Here is a 21,718-nt window from a genome sequence, read left to right on the forward strand (position 1 = left end):
GTGTGAAGAGTAATTTATTTCTATTTAAAAAAAAATAAAGGACCATTTCATTTAAATTTCATCAAATTTTCGATTGATTTTAGTGCAAAAATGTTTGGTTAAAAGTTATTCAATCACCTGGCAATAAACGAAATTTAAAGCCCAACTTCGTCGTCCACAAGGTCACGTTACATCTACAGTCTTTAAAGAAATGAGAATTTATGAGAAAGAGTTCCAAATTCTCTAATGCAGCATTACAAATTTTTAAAATATGTATTATTCAAATAATGCAATAAACCATAATGATTCATCACATATTGTTGGAAATATTTGATTTTTCGATTTTAGGCCTTTTGCATGCGCAATCCTCTAGCGGTGACACACGCAAATGAAGTCCGGTATGTAAACTAAACCTTGTTACCTTGGTCAGTTAGGAGTTAGGGCGTCAATGAGCGTTGAGTCCGTGTAAAATATTTGCTGTCTTTTCTGTCGAAATGCGATTTATTTTTGAGGCACAATGTAAATGTGAGCTTTTTATGCACCTTTCCTTGATTATTTTGAAGTTTTTGCGTTGGCGTAAGTCATAGAAATGAACATAATGTATTAGAAATTTGTAAATAACTGAGTGCTGTGTGCATCGTTTGTTTGAGGAGTGAACTGGTTTAGAGATAGAATGAGTTATTGCTGTGAAAATATGAGTATTACCACTGGGAATTTCTCTGAGTCTTCAGAAAGGAATTTCGAGGGTACTCTGTGCAGACTTTGCATGAAGGAAAATGATTATTATAACAACATATTCTTTTCAATTGCTGGAAGCCAGATAACTGTAAAGGGTGCCTTAGGCGATTTTGTTGACTTACAAGTAAGTGAGGGTTTACATTTTACTGATCTCCTTAGTTATTGTTTTATTCCGTTTTATGGGCATGTTTTCTACAGCAAGTCTGAAATCTCTCGCGGATATGTTTTCATTCCTTTCGTAGGTTGCTGTTGGAGATGGCCTGCATGCCACTATATGTACACTGTGCTTGAAAAAGCTCGTCGAAGTCAACGATTTCAGAAATATTTGTCATGAATCGGACGCAGAACTGACTAAATTTTCGTGTAGAAATTACCTGAGGGTGAGTGCATCTTATTTTATTTCATTGGAAGCCTCGTGTAACTTTCAAATAATGTGAAATCATTCACGTAACCAGATATTAACTTGTTCGTGTTAACTTAACGTGTAGCCCGGCCTTAATAGTTAAAAGTTCATATGGACTGGAATGAAATTTTTGTCAAATGTTTGTACTGGTGGTATCAACAGATTATAGCAATAACTTGAAAATGTAATTAATCGTGTATTTGATGAATCACTTGCCAAGGCGGGCGATGTATTTGTTTGCACGGTACACGTACGGGTTAATGTCTAAATGTATGAACGCGAGAGTGAACGCCATAATGCACTGTGTGACCACCCAACTTGTGCGAATGCATGCACAGAAAATAGAACTTATTCTAATTCGGTTCGTGCATTCGCACATATACCGTTCCGGTCCACAAAAATCATTCAAGAAAACGTACATCAACTCATACCTTTTAATGCATCGTGGAAACAGGCCTAAATGCTTAGTGACTGCATCAATGTATTACATGAAAAATCAACTGAAAAGCACTAATTATTAGAGATCAAAACTTAATGAAGCATTAAATTTGTTAGTTAACAATATTGAATGTTATGAAAGGACCCCGCCAATGATCGACGGAGCAGTGAGAAAAGTCCAATTTCCCACATTGTGTTTCCGAATCCTGACGAGGCATTAATTAACTCGCACTTGCTACCTCAATGGTGACGACCGAAGTCGCTTTTTATTTTGGTATAACAAGTGTTTACGATTCATTCAGTCATAAAAGTGAATAATTTGAATTTACCAATGACCAACTCATAACACATATCAATGAACGTGATGAATTTTGTGGAATATGTTTTCCATGTATTTCTTTTGCTTTTTACCTCCTCTTTGTTTTACAACAGAATAATTCAGCTGCAAAAAATATCCAATGAGGCATTTCAACAAATCCATATAAGTATTTTAAAACAAGTTTAGATAGTTGATTTGTGGCTATTTACTTAGTGCACTATTCATTACCATGTTACAATATTATATACGTATGCATTTTTTATATTTGTTTCGTAATTGATTGATTTGATAACTTTATTATTTGTTTAAATTACATCTGTCAGATGTTAGTAAAAAAATATATGCGCTCGCATAAAAAAATGTTTGTTCACATAATTTTTTGTTTAATAGTATTTCGTGTACATAATATTGGTGCTGTCAAAAATGAAAGTGTGGTATACATTTATTGCTAGGGAAAATGGGCTCATTCCCATAGGTGTGTTATTTCTAAGAGATATTTTGCTGTGAAATACTATTTTTTATGTATTTAGATGTTTTTCCCATGCAGGAGTCCTCATAATTCTCGCAGAGGATATTAAACTCTGTAGTGCTTTTTAAATCAGTAGAGGTCGTTTCCTTACCGTTCTTGCTTAAAGGTCTGTTTACTCCATGCATTTACCTGTATCAGTTATTATCTAAATATGTGAACCCATGAATGTAAACAAAAATGCACCGTGTAACCACACAACTTGTGTGAATGCATGAATAGACAATAGATCCTGTTCTGATATGGTCAACGCATATGTACACATTCCATCCTGGTCTGCTAAAGTCGTTCATGCATTCACTCAATAACTTGTGTATGTTAATGTATGGTGTAAACAGGTGTTAATAATATGAGGTGATGATCTTGATTCTCGTGATATATTTTTTTGTCTTCTTTTATGGAAACGCTTATTATTTGTACATATAAGTTTTTTTTTGTAATTAGACTCATGGATTAGAGAATGGGATGTGTTTAATTTTATTGATCCATTTTGTTTAATTAATTTTGAGTACATGGAAAATTGTTAGCTTTTTTATTTGGTTTACACTCAAAGTTAAGGTTATTTCTAGAATCATATTTGCGCCCATTTTTAAAGTTTATTTACTGATGGGATGTTTTTTTTTTTATAGATCAATTTTATTTAATGAAAAAAATAGTTGTTGGTGTACAGATTGCAATGAACTACTTGAACAGGATAGTCTTCTTTTCTAGTATATTTTGCAATTTTATTTTAATGGCTGTCTTCGTGGGCAGTTTTTAGTATAAGTGGTGAACGACTTTGCTGAAGGAACAATTTGTGATAGTTTATGTAGCAATCACTAAGTCCAAGAGGTACTTCATGGCTTGCACTTGGCCACATTTCATATATGGTCTTTTAGTATGAAAAACAGTAAAAAATCTCATTAATGTCGAATGAAAAAAGTTTTAAAATATCCATGTTTAAAATAATGCAATGAACCTCAATAATATTTCACTCATCGTTAGATATACCTCATTTTTTTAAGGTAAGCCTGTTGCATGCGTAAACCTCTAGTGGTGCAATACGCAAATGAAGTCTGGTATCTAAACTAATTCTTGCTAGCCTGGTCAGTTATGAGCTAGGCCGTCAATGAGCATGGAGTTCGTGCAAAATATTTGCTGTCTTTTCTGTTGATATTCGATTTATTTTTGAGGTCATATGTTAATGTGAAATTTTTATGTCTGTTTTCTTAATTATTCTCAATTTTTTTGCGTTGGTGTACGTCATAGAAATGAACGTAATGTATTAGAAATTTGTAAATCACTGAGTGCTTTGAGATTTGTTTGTGGAGTGAGCTGGTTTACAGGTTGAATGAGTTATTGCAGTGAAAAACATAAGTATTACCATTGGGAATTTCTCCTAGTCTTTACAAAGGAATTGGGTGCTCTCCTAAAATTAAAAAGCTAATTTTTTTTCAAGTTTAGATGAGTTAGCTAAAGTTATTCATGTATGCAAAATAATAATATATTTGCTTATAAAATGTATATGCAATATAAATAATTCATGATTCTCAATATTCTTGTTGCTGGAGATCTTCTAAGTTCCCAACAATTACCAAATTCTTTCATGCTACAAAAATGCCCTGTGACATCAGCGAGTAAGCAGACTCACTCCATGACAATAACAAAACATTAACAATGATAACAAAGACCTACGACGATAATGATACATAACTTGAAGGGTGTGTCAAAAACAGTGGTTAATAGTTTAAAGTTTTTACGGTGCTTGTATTGTGCAATGGTTGACTCCGACTTTGTAAATACGCATCCTGGGAACATTCTGATGGTAGATTAATTCATGGCCACTTATTTCTTCTCCAGTAATGAAGTTTTCTTTGTGTGGAGTTGAGAAGCTGCGAAATTGAAATGCAACATAAACTAAATCAATAATCTCATTCACTAGTAATCTAAAGCTTGGTTTGTGTCTCATGTAACTACTGTCATTTACTCATTGTTTTTAATGTGTACTTGGTGCAATTTGAAATATGTGATGTTAACGTTTGAATGTTTGCACTGTTGAGGCTAAGGTGACACCAGAACATTAAGTGAGAGCAATAAGCTTATACTGTGTAAATCTCCGTGGATGAGGAGGATGAGGAAGTAATAAGTGCTATTTGTCAAGATGGTGCTGCATCTTCCAGTTTGCATACATTCTTTAAACCTGTCAATTATTCAGGATAAATATTTCACATGACTGATGTTGGAATTAAGATATTAAAAAATAAATTGTATTGAGAGATGCATAGGTTTTACTAAAACTGGGACAAATAGTCTACTGGCACCACATAAACCTATTGTTTACTGGCCTCTGATGTCACGCTCAGCCAACCCGGCGTTACTCGCGGGAGATTCTGAATTGAGGTTACTCGAGTGGGGTGCTCCTGACACCACATAGAACATTAAAAAAATGGGTTAGACAATAATTTATTTGAAAAAATTCCTAGGATTAATGTATTTTTAAGTAAAGCATCATTGAATCTACAATGGGTCATCCCATAAAAGAATAAACAATTTAATTATTGTTATTATCATTGCCCAAATGCAGTACAATAAATATGAACAAATGGAATTAGATTTTATAGTGATGGAATCTAATTACTTATTATGATTTAAATCAATTTTTACTTGCAGTTTTAATGTGAAGGGAGAGCGTCATCCTCACGGCAGAGGTGACTCACAATTGCCCAGAAAAAAGATGCTCGATTATAGTGTTGACATGTCTGAAACAATGACCATTGTGACTCGGTGTTCCATCTGAGAAATTTTGTTCACACTTCTAATACGTACCTGATAATGCTTGAATTATCCTGAGACTATACTTGGGGGTGGTGTTCTCCCCTAAATTTATAGCCTAATCCTCATCTGTCTCCTACAAAAATTACTTCCTCAGAATCTTCAATATGCACTGTGAATAATGTTATCATGGCATTAGCACGGTAGTCCTTTTCTACTGCGTGCTCACTCATATTTCCGTAACTTGTCAAAGTTTCGTAATCTAGGTTCCTAATGAAGATAAACACATATTGATATTTTTACACTTTATTTTCCTCATCACTGATCCTTAGAATTTTTCTTACAGTCCTTGGAAATACAAATCATATTACTCATGCACATCCAGTTATTGCACGAGCAACACAACAATTTTGTTTTAATGTCTTTATTCTGCAGACAAATGATACATCTACCACTTATTTCTTTTCTTTTCTCCATAGCACTTTCACGTGTTGATAAATCAGCAAATAAGCTGTCTTTCTTTTCAGCTCATTTGAGATCATTTTATTTCTGATCTTCTCCTTATAAGTGACTACCAACTCCCTCAAAATTTTTCGCAGTAATTTTGATCTATACATCTTGCTTCCTAGATTTATGTTATTGTACAGACTGTCCCAACGGTGGTGCGTCATTTTTGACCTCTAATTTTAGTAACTCCCACTCCAGCAAATATTTGTGAAAATTGGCATACTTGTGGGGAAAGGTCCTATGTTTTGCGGAATGCAAGCAAAATTTTAGAATTTTGACCTTACAATGTGGGCCAAAACCAAAATTATGAATTTGCCTTATGGGGTTTAAATGTTTAAAATAATCTAGATAGGAAATAGTCTAAATTTCATTGATCTGAATGTCAATTCTTAGGTTTTCAGGCACGAGGAAACCGAAAATAACACTTTCGTTCATGAAAATTCAACTGTTGACCCGGTAAGGTCACAGTCAAGGACATAAGGGTGCTTTAGTCATTTTTGCAGTTCATTTATCAGTATTGTTGATATTTTGGCCTTAGGAGGTCACAATGGGGGTCAAGGGTCTTAGAGGTAAACGTCGGGCCATCGTGACAACCAGCATGTCGAACCATGGGTTTTTAAGGATTCTTACGACAGTTTTGGAGTTCATTTATCAGTATTGTTAATTTTTTGACCTCCATAGGTCATAATGGGAGTCAAAGATCATGAAGCCATGCTTTGATATATCAACGAAACTAATGTCCCCACCCAAAGGGTGACCTAGTGAGTGAATAGTGCCCATTTTGTTAAGTCGTTACCCTCCTGAGGTCATAAGGTGGCCAACATTCGCTGAGGTTTGCACAAAAATATCCAGGGAATTAATCCGCTAGCCGGAAGGTTTTCAAGGATGCCCCAAGACAATGGAGCGGTGAACACCATGCTAAATTAAAGGTTTAAAATGTGTTCTAAAGGGTGGTGCCGTTCCCATTTCAATGTTACTAAATTAGTGATTAAGAAAGGGATGTTGGGTTGAGTTGAGCCAATTTCAAACTTAACTGTGCATTAAATTGAAAGTAAAAATTTGGTTTATATTAATGAGAAAGTCAGTCATATTTATAAATAATAATATAAATAAATATAGAGTACCCATTATTCAATTTGCCCTCCCTCCCGTGCCAGGCACAATGTAATTCACTTGACAAATGATCCAGTAAAAACGTCCTCGAGCATAATTGGGGTAATAAACTCTGCACATCTTATTATCTCTTTTTCTGTTCTACAACATTATTAAATGTTTTTTATACCCTAGCTGCTTTAAAAATCCCCATAGAAAGAAATCGCATGGAGTGAGGTTGGGGTTTCTTTCACTCAACTTCTGTCCCCATGGACACCAGCCGATTTCCAAACTTCTCTTACAGCCCATTGAGGACGTGACTGCCTTAGACCTGTGTGCAGGAGCTCCATCCTGCTGCAACCACACTTCCTCAGCATTTCCAAAGTTTTCATGCTCCATATCCCGGGAAAGGCTTTCCTCCAGCATAGCCTGATAGGTGTGTCCTCACATTCCTTTCGAAAAAGTATGGCCTAAAAGGATGGCTAGCTGTAATGGCCGTGAACAACATTACACCATTTTTGTTTAACCACCGCTCACGCCATGCCTCGGGATTACTTGTCGCTCAATATCGTGCATGGGTGAAGACACAGCACCATTTTAAAAAGATATTGCTTTGTCCGAAAGAATGAGCTGAAACATAAAAGCAGTGAATGAATTTCATTTTTAATTTGGATATATCATACTAGTTGATATAATATTATCAAAAGACAGTAAGAGCAAAGAAAAATAACATAAAACAACAGAATGAATAAGAGACTAACCTGAAATGTGATCAAAGGGTTTTCATTAAGCTTGTCAATCATCCAGTTGCTGAAATGGTTTCGATAGCCATTCCTTCACGAAGCTCCTGCACCATTTTCATTTTACAAGGCCTCTAGTTTAGAATTTTAAAGGGTGTTGTAACACAGATCTGGAAATGTGCAATGAAAGTGCACGATGGTGGATGGATCTTGATGGCTGAAGACTGAAGCCACAGCTGTGTTTCTGTGCTTTGATAACATTGTTGGGTGTCCTTTACAATTCCTCATCTTAAGATGTTCCATGATGAAGCAATTTCCCTTCCTGAATTCGTTGTATAACCTGTTGTCCTCTGTTCTTATAAGGCAAACGCCAATGCTCAAAGAAAATTTTACGAATCGTTTTGATAACTGACTTTCCGTTTAATATGTAAGTCTCGATTATATCCACCCTGATTGCGGGAGTAGGGGTCTTCATGGTGGTTCTTTCCACTATGACTAACGACGAACTAATGCCAAAGAAACATGCAGCTGAAGAGTTTCCCAAATGGGTAACATCGTTGCTGAGGTAAGGGTGCCTGCATGAAAATACTTGAAAAATTCATCAAACAGTTTTTGAGACACAATAAGGTCAATGTGTAACTTCGTAATTTATGTAGGGTAACCTTATGATATGTGGACTGCAACATACCTTGGAACAACTTTTAAAGTCTTTTCTCTGTCATGGAAGTTTTCCTGATATTCCTGTGAAAGATTCTGTGACATTTGACCCCTACCTATTCATCAGAGGTCAAAAACTAACAAGAGGGATATGTTTATTGCTCCACTGTCTTGGGCATCCTTAAAAAACTTCTCGAGTGATATCTGACTTATTTCAAATTGAAGTGAGTTGTGTCCTTGTTTATTTCTATAATGCATTTAGAATCATGGTAATTGTTGAGGTGTAATTGTTAGACAGAATGAGAGATATTGTCGCTGTGGGGCCCTAAACTTAAAGGAATTTTTTCTTGTACTTCAGCCCTAATCAAGCCATACTTTGACTATCGATTGATTTTCATGACTCGGCATTGTTGTTCAACGATCGCAATTTCGACTGAGGAGAATTTGAAGAAATGATTTCATTGGAGCTATTATTAGTATGAAAAATTTCCCTCTTGATTTGTAGGTTGTGCAGTCAGATGGCTTCCCGAGATGCGTCTGTTCTGTCTGTCTGGACATGCTGAGGTGAAACAGTATCTATGAGGACTACTGTGTTTTCAGAATCCCCAGTGTCCTGAGTAACGCTGCACCTTCCAGCTATAGTTATGATTGGAGGGTAAAGGCCACAGAAAAACAGCTGCTTGATGCTGGAGTTGAGCAAGATCCTCTGGTCAGTGAGTTATTGATTAAGGCAAACTCCATGTTGAAGGTGGCTTACTTAACTCTTTGCCAAAGAAAAATGTTTTCCATTCTACACATAGCATTAGAATATTTTTAATCTCTCTCTACTGAGGTGTAATTTAGAGAGAAGTGCACTTCTCTTGTGTTTGCTTCCCTCTGATTTGGGACTCAACTCAATGGGGTGCCGGGCTATTACCCCAGGCACTGTAGTAGACCCTCTAGGCCATGAGTCCACCATCAAATTATTACTTGGCACTATTTTTAATAGAAATATTATTTACGACTCACAATAATTTATACTTATGTTAAAATAACTTACATGTTCTATTCCCTGTAGAATTTGAAAGATTGGGTTAGGGAAATTTGGTTACTGTGCGATAATAACAAAGTGCGCAAAAAACAATCTCTTGCCAAGGAATTGAAAAAGGACTTCCAGTGTCCAGACGGAAGAAGGTCCTAAGGGTATTAGCATATTAAAAGTGGCTTTGGTATTCAGTGTCCGGGCAAGAGCACAGTTGGGGTGGGCCTTCCGGAATTTTGCAAACCATAGGTGATGTCATAACAGATATCACTTTTCATTGCTGCGTTTACATTCATGGCATCTGTTGCATATGTTAATTTTTAGTTGATATATGGCCGGTGATTGTTTTATTGTTGGCTTATTAACACTGAATTTGACGACATTGAGACCGCGAAAACCTGAAAAAAAACATGAAAACCTGGAAAAAACTGTGAATTTCATTATGTAGCCAGAGTGGCAACCCTATAATCTCCTTTAAATCACAGGTCGAAAGTCATAGTTTTTGCATTTAATTTGTCTAAAGTATGCATTCATTGATGCGAATCAATCCAGAAAATAAAGTAATATTAAAGAAAGAAAAAAAACTGTATTCAAAATGAAATAAAGGAAAGGTGTTATTGAATCAACAAAAGAAAGATAATTACTGTATATTTTTGTAATGTTTGATTCTCCATTTTGACAAAAGTTGTTATTCAATTAATTTTATAAGTTTCATTCCCATGCAAACTACACTACAGACATCAACAGCATATATGCGCAAAGTCACTTTTATGTTAACTTTTAGTCTGACTGGTTTAGGTGAGAATGGACTCGCCACTACAGTTTTTATGTCATGCCTGCCTGCAGCGTGGTCATTTAGTGAGATGGGAAGACTTGTTACCTTTGACCTGAAGACAAATGCAGGATGGGCGTTGAAATTTTGGTCAATTAAAAATGAGAAACACGCTGGTGAACCCAGAATTAGGCAGTCATCACAAAAATTATTTTCACCACTTTGGGCAAAATATAACGTGTTAGCACATGTAAGAGGCACAACTTTTTTCCCAGAAATTTCATCCAAAAATGGGAGTGCGTCTCTTGCACAAACTTCCTACCTTCCCCCTCCCCTTCACCGGTCGCAAGCCCAAGGGGAACTGAGTGGCCTTGGTTTTCAATGTGTATCGGTCACCTGAAACCCTAGTTCAAAAACAAGCGGCAGGCAGGGGAGTTTCTCCCTTAGTGACATATTTTTAAAATGCTCCTGTTTGCTTTTCTTACTCCTTAGCATAGCACCATCATGTCCGTACCTCAGAGGTATGCATGGAAAAGTTTGCACTGGGTTTTTTTCTCTGGAGGGCACACTTAATTTACTGCCACCAGTGGGCATCCTGCAGCATTTTTACTGCAAATGGTAATCACATATCAAACGCAACGAGAAACATGGGGAAACACATAGTTTTGAAGGACAATACCTGGTTAATAGTCAACATCTGCCTTGCCAAGTAATGTCCATTATGCTAAAGCCCGTATGACACTTCCCAATTTATTGGCCAATCCATTGGATATTGGATTGTGGACCCACTGACACACACCAATTTCTAGCCCAATCTCCGTTTCACAATATTGGGCACAATTTCTTGGCCAATCTAGATTTTAGAACGGGTTCTATTTTCTCGAGGCCAATCTCCAATCAGAACTCAGTCTTGTCGACTCCTAGTGGCCAAATCTAGAAGCTCGTTGCAAAACATTTCACCTCGGAATTTTAATATCATATATAAAAACTTTAGAAGCATAGCAATTCATGGAATAGCTCAAATAATTAAAATGTTCTTTGAGAGAACATAAATTCACAAACATCAACTGTCTAAAGTGGGTAATTCGGAAATAACATTTCGGATATTTAATGAATAAAAACGTCGTGATTCTCCTCGATTGCGTCTATGTTTTGTTTAAATTACAATTATTAAACTATTTTTCATGATTTGAGCGCTAAAGTTTCGGGTGAAAGTCCCAATTGATGACACAATCTCTGTTTATTCGATGAACATATTCCAGCCAAAACGAGCCGCTGCATTATCTTGGCCCACCCATGAGATCACAATATTTCCTATCTCTCATCATTCAAGGAACTCACCCGAATGAAATTTCGAGCAATTCGAAAATATCTTTGCAGCCCCTCGAAATAGTTATTAAATTTACAATTATTATGCCATCTCCCATTCTGTAGCTCATTGGCAATCAATCTGCGTCTTGAGATGCTCTTTCGTCATTTTGAGTTATGTGGCGTTCTCTAGTGGGGTATTAGAACACTATAACGGCCAATATTGGTGTAAATATTGGTACGTGTCATACGATGCCTAAAGCCCAATATTTTAACCAATATTGCGCGCCGATATATTGGCCAATAAATTGGCAAGTGTCATACGGGCTTAAGGCCCTGATTTTTCAAAAATCATCGTCAGGTGCTATTATGAGGATGATTACAACTGAAAATTATATTGGTGTAAACAGCTGCAGTTTAAAATATTTGAGCTAGTGTGTACATTGTTGGACTAAATGGTGGATAGAAGAAATCAGAAATGCTTTTAAGTGAAGAGCACTGAAGGAGGTGTTGAGGGGAAGGAGCACGCTCTGTCTTTCAAGCAATGAGGCTACGAGCAAAGGAGCAACAAGTCCGATCTTGCATGTTACATGGTTGCCTTCAAAGTCAAGGGGCAAAAGATGTGATATAAGCAGTTTGCGTTACCTGAAGTTTCCAGTCTGTATTGTCTTGTTTGAATGCACTCATGCTACGCTTGTTTCTTCTGAAATGGTTCTGTTTAGACTAAGTTGAATATTAGTAGCCTTGTTGTAACTATAAATCTTGGGGTCAATAGATTAGAGAAAACTTAAATGATGTCAAATATGTGTCACGTTAGGTCTCATTCTTTTTTGATCCACATGCATGTCATACAATCATAAAATTGCTGAAAGCTAGGGAGTTATCTTCGAGCTAAGTAAGTGAGTCACATAGGATTTGGCCTCCAGAAACTGGGTGAATTGAACCTGGTAGACCAAAAGAGGTCAGTTGGTGAGTTGGTGTAGGGATGACACACGTTTCCATTGCCCCCTGTAACTTGATCTTTTCCTTTGAGGCAAGTGATTTATGGTCTCTGGGGTCTCGGAAAGGAAAAAAACTACAGAGGCATTGGCTGATGGAGGGGTGGGAGTGGATTTGTGAAATCTACGATGTGGTTATTGTACTATGGTGCTTAGATTCCCCTCATTGTTGTTCAATCTCTTGGAAAGGTTCATGCTATGTGCCTGTCGTGTTTTGCCTTAAAATTTTCCGTGGCTGTAATTCTATTGCAATACTCCTACGACAGCTTTTAATCAGTATTGTTCATGAGTAGGTTAGCGAGCGAGGACTCGCAAAAGCTGAATTAATATGATGATAGCAGATATTCCATACATAAATATATGGGATTTCTGCTATCAAATGTAAGAGTTAATTCTTCTGCTTACTTAAAAGCTCGGTAGTTTTTGTGTTTTAAGTCATGTGTGTGCACGAAACATGAGTATTACATGATCGTGTGTTTATTTGTATAGGAACAGATATTTAAAAAATTGATCATCGTTACAAAATAGATTTATTTTTAGTTAAAGTGGCAATTCATATGCCTTTATGAGAGAAACCATGCATGATATATTAATGCATGAGCTCCAAAAAGGAGCTTCTTTGGGGTACGCTATTGCACAATTTATTCACATCATATCAACTTACCCTGATCCCCTGTATGAGTTATTTGATATGATTTTGGCATTAATTGAAATACGTGGCAGTTCTGCATGTCTGGTGGGGAATGTTTTGTTCAGAACTATGTATGTAATGTATGCATGCATGTATGCATGCTAAGTATGTATGCATGTAATAAAAAAATTAAAAATTTTAAAAGTGAGAAATAATATTTTTTTAATTTTAGCACAGCAAATATATCGTTGAATGATATGCTGATAGTGAGTGCTATCATAAGAAGCATGTTGCATCATATATCAATGCATGGGCTCTCTAAGGAGGTTCATTGGAGAACACTTATATAGCCTACCTACCCATTTCAGCAATTTTTTACTCAGAAATGTGGAGTTCTGTTGTCATGTGGAGGAGTGGAGGATTTTCCTTCAATCTTTGATTTCAGGTTTCTATGTTATCATGAATGTTAATGGGAAAAGTATTTTTTAGGGGAATGGGGCCTTTTTAGAAAGGGTCTTGAGTTATGGTGACATTAGAGCATCCATGCTTGGGGATCCTGCCAGTTGGTGAAACTGAAGGGATCGGCAAGCATGGGTTCATTCAAATTGGATTTTTAAATATAATGCACTCATGTTCAAAAGCCTCAAGTGGTAAATCCACGTCCTTATTTTCAACGTTAATGTTTACGTGTTGTGTGTGTAAGCTACTAAAAAATTTTATCAAATGTATTACATTTTTGTTGAATTTTATGCATTTGTTTGTTCATGACTGGTTGATGATTCATAGTATTGTTTCTCACTGAAGTGAGGATAGTCTCTTTTTATATTTCTGTTTTAACTCATCAATAATGTATGCATGGTAGTACCGTACTACATAAAAATTGAATTTCTGTGAATGTCAGCACTTTTCATTCTCCATCCTGCAGCTACCGTAATTCCACCAACCATCTTGTAGATGCAATGATTCTCTCAGCAATGGTTTCTTATTCTAAGAGGGTCTTTTTTTGCAAGTCAGCGTTTTTATCTGTTAATTTGATGCATATCCTTCAGCACTACACGGTGCTTTAGAGATTTACTTTGGTTTATAGCTTTTTGGCAGCTGCGTTGGTGTACCAGGGCTTTGGTCATATGTAGTTAGTTCTCGTTTGCTGAAATGCTTCGCAGATGTACTCGTGTTAGTACATATATGGTATATACTGAAGTGGTGTTGTTGCATTGGAATTTGACCTATGTAACCTCTGGTATAATCTCTACCCTCAGTGGGCCTGAACATTCTCTTGTTCATCCTCTTCCCTTCCTACTGCTCCCATTAATAAGAGGCTGCAAAATGCTGTAACATCTCTAGGCAATGGCTAGAAGTGGTTAGTGGTGATGTAGTCTCATCAGCGCCAACTGTGGAATTACCTCTAGGGTCTTAACTTCTTAGAACTGTGGTATACCCACATTATAAGAATATTAAATTTCCTAAAATGCCTAATTGGTATTATTATCTTAATCATTATTTCCAATACATATAATTTTATGAGACAGTTTTTAAGTTTATCCAGATTGTTTGTCCAATTATTGTCATGTAGGTATTCTTTACTTGACTGTTCCAGATGGATTTCTTAAGATATGTAAAAGACAGAGCAGAGGCGAACTTGGAACACAGGAAATCTCTTCCCTCTGTCTATCCAAACAACATATGGAAACACTGAAGAGAGCCATGCCTTCCAGAGGCTCAACTCAAGGCTTTGAAGTGATGTATGGATGTTAACCCAGAAGTACTAAAGCATGAGGCATTCATCTTAATCCAGGCACAGCAGAGGCTGGATTTAATGGCAAGAATGCAGTCCTGATCTGCCTGCATACAACTAAGCATCAAGAGGTGTGAAACCCATGGTGTCCACCTATGTATTTCACTGTTTAAGTATCTTACTTCACAAATCTCACCTCAAATAGGAATAGGAATAAGAAAGCAATAATGAAATAGCTGTTGAAGGAAATAAAGCGGCCAGAATTTGAACTATTTTACCCAAATCACTAAAAAAATGTGAAACAACCATTTGTAAATGTTGCTGACAAAATTTCGATTGATTGTGACAAATAAATATTAATCTCTCCTTTGTTTCTGCTCATGCAAAAGAATCTTATTAGCCTTAAATTGCTTGTACCTTATATGCAATACTTATATGTATGTCAACTATTTAATTGTACTGGATTACTTCAACCAAAGTAACTGTCTGTAAGTATTACCACAGACATTTCCAGGTATACAGTTAAGAATTTTATTGATTTGTAAAATCACATTTAAATTAGGTTGTTAATGTCATCATTTCATCATCTTCGATTGTGAAAGTGTATATTCTCTATACTTGCACCACAGTGGGCCATCGAATCAGTTTCCTTAAAACGTTAATTTTTGTTCAATCTACATATACTGGAATACCTTTACTTATACATTGCAGTCACACTTCTTCTCCTAACTTTGGAAGAAAATATATGCATTTCATGTGCAACATTGCTTTCAGTTGTAATATAAATTTTGGTGGTGAATTAGCAACTTGATTTTATTCTTTTTTTTCGGAGTTTCACAATCAGATGTAGGCTGCTTGTACATTATTCGGGAAAAAACATCAGAATTACTCTTCAGGGTAACAAGAATTTTATGGTAGCTGTTTAGGAAAGCATTCCCTGCGGAGAGGGGATTCGAGAATACCTCCGCAGTATCCCTGCTTGTCGTAAGAGGCGACTAAAAGGGTTGGAATCACAATAACTATGAAAGTTATTGTTCCTTAGTAATAAAAATTGGAATTAATAATAATTTATTCCATCCTGGAGTCGTAACAAGGATATGATTGACAGGTCATATTAAAACTACCAGAAGTTATTCTCCACACTGTGAAAATACTTAGACTATAGGAATGACCTTAGCTGGCATTTAAATTCAGACATTGTTGGAGTGGTTTTAGATGCACTGAAAGGGCATTGCAGAATTTAATACACAACTCTGGGACCCTCCTAGAAGAGATTTCACCATTTTGTGGGAGATATAGATCAGTTACCTGTCTAGTATTATGTTCATGGTAGCACATGCTTTTCACAAACAAAGATAAATTTTCCCTTGTAAAAACCCATGCACATAAAATGTAAATACATGGTACAGTAAGCAATTCTAACTTTTTAAAAAGGGGTCGCCTATGGCTCCTGAACTTATCATTATGCATAGATCTTAATGTCTCCTTTTGAATTTTAAAAGTAAAAAAATTTGAAACGGATCATAGGCAAGAAAACAGGAAATACAAAAAAAAACAGTCAACTATTCAACTCACTGCTAACACATGCAGTGTAGAACTGAATTACAATATGAAGATATAGATAGTATACACTTGAGTAAGCCAGGTCCTCCCGTGTCCTAAGCACCCCACATTTTTTGTGGTGGCTCATGAGGAAGGAAATAAATTTAAAATCCAATTTTTAGCCCTAAATGTTGCATTTTGTCATGGCATGAATGTACAATCTATTATTCAAAATTATTTGCTAAAGTTAAGTGTTCCTGTATGTCTTTCACATGAATTAATTGGCTTACACATCAATATCGCCATCCTGATATCCAACCACAAAAGTTAAGAAATGTCTACAATTTCAATCCATTGTTATTCAATTACAGAAGTCTTTCGGCAAGTTAAATAAAAACAGATTGCTCTCTGTACCTTCTAGGTGCCTGATAGCAGTAGTTTGGTCTGCTTTATGAGATGAAGGTGTGGGCAATTGCAAAACCTGAACATCTTGGTATCACGTGGGAAAGCTCAAGGAAATAGCATTTTTTACATTATGAAATTAAATATCATCACTCTCGAGGAAATAAAACCAAGAATCACAGATGAATATCTATATCGTAACAGTTATTTTAAATTTTTGTTGCTATCGCCTAGATCTGAGAAAAATCACTTTCTCTGTCCCACACCTCACTGTCTTTGCTGCAGTGCAGTTCATTTGTAATGCAACATTTTGAAGCCTTATCAATGCCATCACTGATTCAGAATTCATCGTGGGCAGTAGTAAGATATTATAGTGATGAAGGTGAATATTCTTGGTTCAAGTGGAGTGCTGGTGGTGGTTGAACTTTGTGGAGGAAATATGCATTACTTAGGCGTAGCATTGCGTGACACAAATGAGTTAAATGATTGGATCCAGTGCTTTGAAGATGCGTCTTCTAGGCTGTCTGGTGGATGCTGTAGCAATGTTTGAACTACTATTACAACTTAGTGGCACAGCAACAGAATATACCATGTAATGGTTGAATTACTAATTAAATAGCTATTGGGTTTACACTGCCTCTCCTACCCTCCTATAGGAACATCAGTTTTTTACACTGCTCTAAACTGTGACAAAACATTTTGGTATTCAGTATCCCCCTTTGTGAAAAAAATTTGACATTTGATTGCGAATAAGCAAACATGATGAGAGCACAATAGACTTAGTTGTGATTGTGGCAAGTTCTTGGCCATTCAATTAGGGAAGCATTCCCTGGAAATGGGGGACTAGAAAGTCCAACAAGTATCCCTGCTTGTCGTAGAAGGCGACTAAAAGGGTGACGGTGAAACAAAGAGATGGCCAGCTTGATGTCTTTCTCTGAGGCATCTTTATACAGTTGGTTACTATGTATAGCCTCTGCAATGAATGTACTGTAATGTTAGCAATCACCCTTATTTTTTGTGTATCATACACTTAAAACTGGTGTTTATGCTAAATATACTTTAAAAATTTTCATAAAGACAGGCAAGAGGCTGTTTAAAATTATATAAATACATGAAAAGAAGACTATTGACACTTAGGCTTACTCAGCTACAAAATAAAAAATGCAGGGAAGTAGGCAGTATTACTGACTGACTGAATAGAACGCATTGTTTTTCATGTAGCGCATTGGTGCCACCATGGTTACAATATTGTGATTTGGAACGCGGTTTACAGAAAAAATTCTTGACCGTGGCCTTAAGATGGGAATGCCTAATGATTTATTAATATGAAATGTGAAAAATAAGTCCCGAAAATAATAAATAACAGTCAAGATGCTTTTTGGCCTGTTCAAGAGTGAGAAATACGCACATTACGTACCAACAGAAGGGCTTAACAAAAAAGTAAAAAATGTTACCTTACCACCACTAAGGTAGAGTTTCACTCTTACATGCAAACTCCACACACAGGGCGATATAATAAACCGTGTTAACATTCTTTTTGTTACATCTGCAAGATGATTTCCCCCAACACGACTAAAATAAGTTACCTGTGTTGGGTTCGTTTTTGTAAAAAGCAACAAGAGCTAGAGAAAACATTTAATTCTCCATTACCAAGTTATAACGACCGCTCACGCCACACGTCTGCTCACCATGACGGCCAGTACACGAGAAAGTGCTAGAGCTCCTTCAAATCTCACAGTCCACTGGAAACAAAAGACTATCGAAAAAAACCATCATGGCGGACAGCGTATGGGTGGCAATACAAATCAAAACAACACAAATTATACATAACATCTTGCAAAGCCATAAATCAACAATTACACATGTACTCATTCTGATGATCAAATGATTGATCACCTTTACTCTTCCTACTATCACCTTTCTCAGCCGCAGTTTTGGCATCTGAAAGTAAAAATCCTCATGAAAAGGGCTTTCATGCTGGAAACAGATACTATCTAACATCAAAGAATCACTCACAACATATTGACCCTGAAATAGATTGATACAAATCAGTGTGCTCATTATCGTTAGTTTTCCCCTGTCCAGGTCTTTCCTCAGGGCAGTCATCTGAAAATTTAAGAGACTGTTTTAGCAAGAAAACAGTCAACCTGACACGAAGAGAGAATTTAACAGGCTTCATATTAGTAATATGAATTTCCTTATGGAACCTAAAACCTCCAGTGATTTCCTTGATTAGCCAGGTAAAATATTTGTTATGTAACTGAGCTGGAACAGGGGTGGAGCTAAAGGTCTGTAGCTGGTCTGGAACTGGGAAGAAATGAAACATTGCTCCAGACCAGTTTGGTCTGCAATTGGTCTGGACAACGGGTGGGTAAACTGGTCTGGACCCAGGTCTGTAACTGGTCTGTACTGCTCTGCAACTGGTCTGTTCTCAGGGGTGGTCTGGAACTAATCTGTTCTAGAGACTAGTTGGTTTATACTACTTAACCTGAGACTCAGGATAACTATAAGATCAGTTAATCTCTTTGATCTGACTGGTTCAGTTCAGCTAGTAATGAAAAGGGAACAGCCTAAACTAATAAATCTGAGAAGCATACCGAAGGTATTTCCCAGCTAGCCAAATATGACAGAGATAAAGGCATACTGGATAGCAGTAATCTTCAATTGTTACAATAGCAATCGTACATAACCAATTTAATACATTGTACATTTTGAAAAGCGAAGATACATCTCTATGGATGTCTTCAGCAGTAAGGGGCAAGAAAGTTGAGTAAAATCTCCCAGTCACCCAATCGTCCAGGAAATTCAAAATAGACTACTTTCCCTTGCTCGGAAAAAAGTGAAAATCCGTTTTCTGTGGGTTCCTGGACATGTGGGTATTGCTGGAATTGAGAAGGCCGACTCGGCCGCGAAGGCAGCCAGCGAGGACGACGTTGCTGATTCTGTGCTGGTACCATATGAAGATTTGAAGGCGACCACAAAAAAGATAGCCTTAGAAAAGTGGAAAGAGACTTGGCGCTCTCTTACCGGAAATAAACTGCGCGCAATCAAGCCGGTAATTTCAGCGTGGCCCACGTCTGTCAGGAGGAATCGCAGGGAGGAGGTCGCAATCGCACGATTGAGAATTGGGCACTGCGCTCTGACCCACTCGTACCTCTTCACCGAAGAGAGAATTCCACCCCTATGTGATGTTTGCGACTCTCCTATTACTGTGAGACATCTCCTGACTGAATGTGAGAAATACCGCTCTGTGCGCCATCGGCTGAACATCGGAGGAGACCTAGGGCACATCCTAGGAGACGACCCTGATAGTGTCAGCCGAGCGATAAAGTTTTTAATAGAGACCGGGCTAATTAACAGTGTTTAAATTCCAATCTTTTTATAATTTGATAACCCCTTTTATTTCAAAACTTTTATGAATGTTTAAATGTTTTTTTAATGCATCTTTAAAAATTTTTGTTTTTATAGATTGTCTGTAGTGCAAATGACCTTAGTTGTCGAGGCACCCTAAACACAAATACTACCCTACTAAAGTTGACTAATTCTTACTACAATCAAAAGCTCAGTGTTGATGTATCTCCAGATTATACCAGTATTAGTGCAAATGGAATTCAGAATTTAACAAATGTCAACTCGATCGTAAGATATTCATTGTACTCACACATGGCAACTGCATTTCAGCTGTGAACTCCCATCTAAGTTCTAAGTTGATAAAACATGTTAGCATATGACTTTTGACAAACAATCAATAACATATCCCCTGCAATGGGAATATTTTGGATTCGTATGGAGGTGGATGATTTTAATGCAATAAAATAAATCCATACAGGCTATTTAACATTTATTGATGTACTCAAAACATTCTCTAGTGCTAGTAACACAGTTATCATGTATTGTAGTAGAGAAAACGTCTAATGTACATCGCCATCAATCCTGGAAAATGAGAATTGTAACATTTAATAACCAGCTAAGTAATAAGTATGTACTTATAGAAACTTAAAATTGTTCCACATATTCTCTAATATGGCTATTCAATTTCAAGAAAAACACTTCATGCACGAATGAATTTATAGTGAGACTAATACTTTAATGCCATGAAAAACTGTTAACAATGTGGTTTGTAACGCGAGAACACTAACTTGAAATATTTCAACTTAATCGATCTGAATTAATTGTATTTTAAATATATAAGTTAAGCCAAAGATCAACCTAAATTGTAATCACAGTGAGAACGTAGTAATAAATAATCTTATATAGTAGAAGAAGTAGTTCATTAATTGCATTAGTCCTAAAAATTGTTGATACTCAAGTTCGGTGATTTACTATCGATCGTAAAAATATGTTCCATGTACTTACATTGAAATAGTCAGCGCAGCAGAGATGGGTTGATGCTGACAAGGCATCTTCTTTAAATCTCTACGTGCTGCAAGGAGCCACTTTTTCCGCAAACCCGGTGAATAAAAACTTTATCCGGCGTTGATTTCATTGTAATAGTATGCACTTGGCATGAATCAGTACTTTTTTCGATTCCTTTTTGGAGGTTTTAACTTTGAAAAACGTTATATTTTCCTCATCCATACGTTCTTAAACATACAGTTGCTTGTAAAATACTGTTATAAGGCACAGATTAATTCACAAAGTCGGAAACAACTGTATCTACCAGTGTTAACATAATTCCAGTGCCAATGGCTGTTAAGTCACGTGGTATAGAAGATGGCCGCCAGTTGTTTTGGCGCAAGTTTCAAAATACGATTTTTAATACATTATAAGTACGTTATATAATGGGAAAAAATTGTAACTCAAATTTTTAATTCGCAAAATATGTATTTACCGCAGTTACTGCATTCTTTTACAGAACTAAATTTCTCTGGAGCAGGTGCACCTGCTTCTTATAGGTGCGAGGTGTACCTTCACGAAGGCACCTGGGGGACTTTACAGATATTTTCCTCTTCAAAAAATGCTTTAATTTTAATGGGTTACTGAAATGATGCATTACGTTCACCTTATTACCATTTTATACACGGTGTTCTGAATTGAGATCCATTTGCATTTGAGGGGGCAAATACATACTTAAGTATATTATTTTATGCTTCCATAGCACAAATAAAGTGTTTAAGCGCTACTAGCTGGAAGATATTAAATTTTTCTTAAAATCAGCT

At 36.5% G+C, this 21,718-nt stretch overlaps 1 protein-coding gene across 2 annotated transcripts; it reads left to right on the forward strand.

Annotated features, from left to right (window-relative positions):
• The first annotated feature begins 418 nt into the window (after positions 1 to 418).
• On the forward strand, positions 419 to 15,415 carry LOC124172208. Of its 2 annotated transcripts, XR_006868078.1 has the most exons (4): positions 419 to 841; positions 960 to 1,097; positions 8,656 to 8,859; positions 14,478 to 15,415. XR_006868078.1 is itself a non-coding variant. In XM_046551631.1 (3 exons), the coding sequence occupies exons 1-3, from the start codon at positions 653 to 655 to the stop codon at positions 14,574 to 14,576; spliced, it is 426 nt and encodes a 141-aa protein (XP_046407587.1). In that variant the 5' UTR covers positions 419 to 652; the 3' UTR covers positions 14,577 to 15,415. The 2 variants fall into 2 exon arrangements, 1 of the variants encoding a protein (XP_046407587.1); XM_046551631.1 differs by lacking the exon at positions 8,656 to 8,859.
• The last annotated feature ends 6,303 nt before the right edge of the window (positions 15,416 to 21,718 follow it).

Source organism: Ischnura elegans (assembly GCF_921293095.1).
Source record: "Ischnura elegans chromosome 13 unlocalized genomic scaffold, ioIscEleg1.1 SUPER_13_unloc_1, whole genome shotgun sequence".
Classification (NCBI taxonomy): Eukaryota; Metazoa; Arthropoda; class Insecta; order Odonata; family Coenagrionidae; genus Ischnura; species Ischnura elegans.

Bases quoted from the DNA above. Each gene is read 5' to 3' on its own strand.
- LOC124172208 (XM_046551631.1), top strand. From the start codon at position 653: ATGAGTTATTGCTGTGAAAATATGAGTATTACCACTGGGAATTTCTCT. The intron at 842-959 runs GTAAGTGAGGGT...TTCCTTTCGTAG, and splicing joins GCGATTTTGTTGACTTACAA to GTTGCTGTTGGAGATGGCCT. The intron at 1,098-14,477 runs GTGAGTGCATCT...TGACTGTTCCAG, and splicing joins CGTGTAGAAATTACCTGAGG to ATGGATTTCTTAAGATATGT.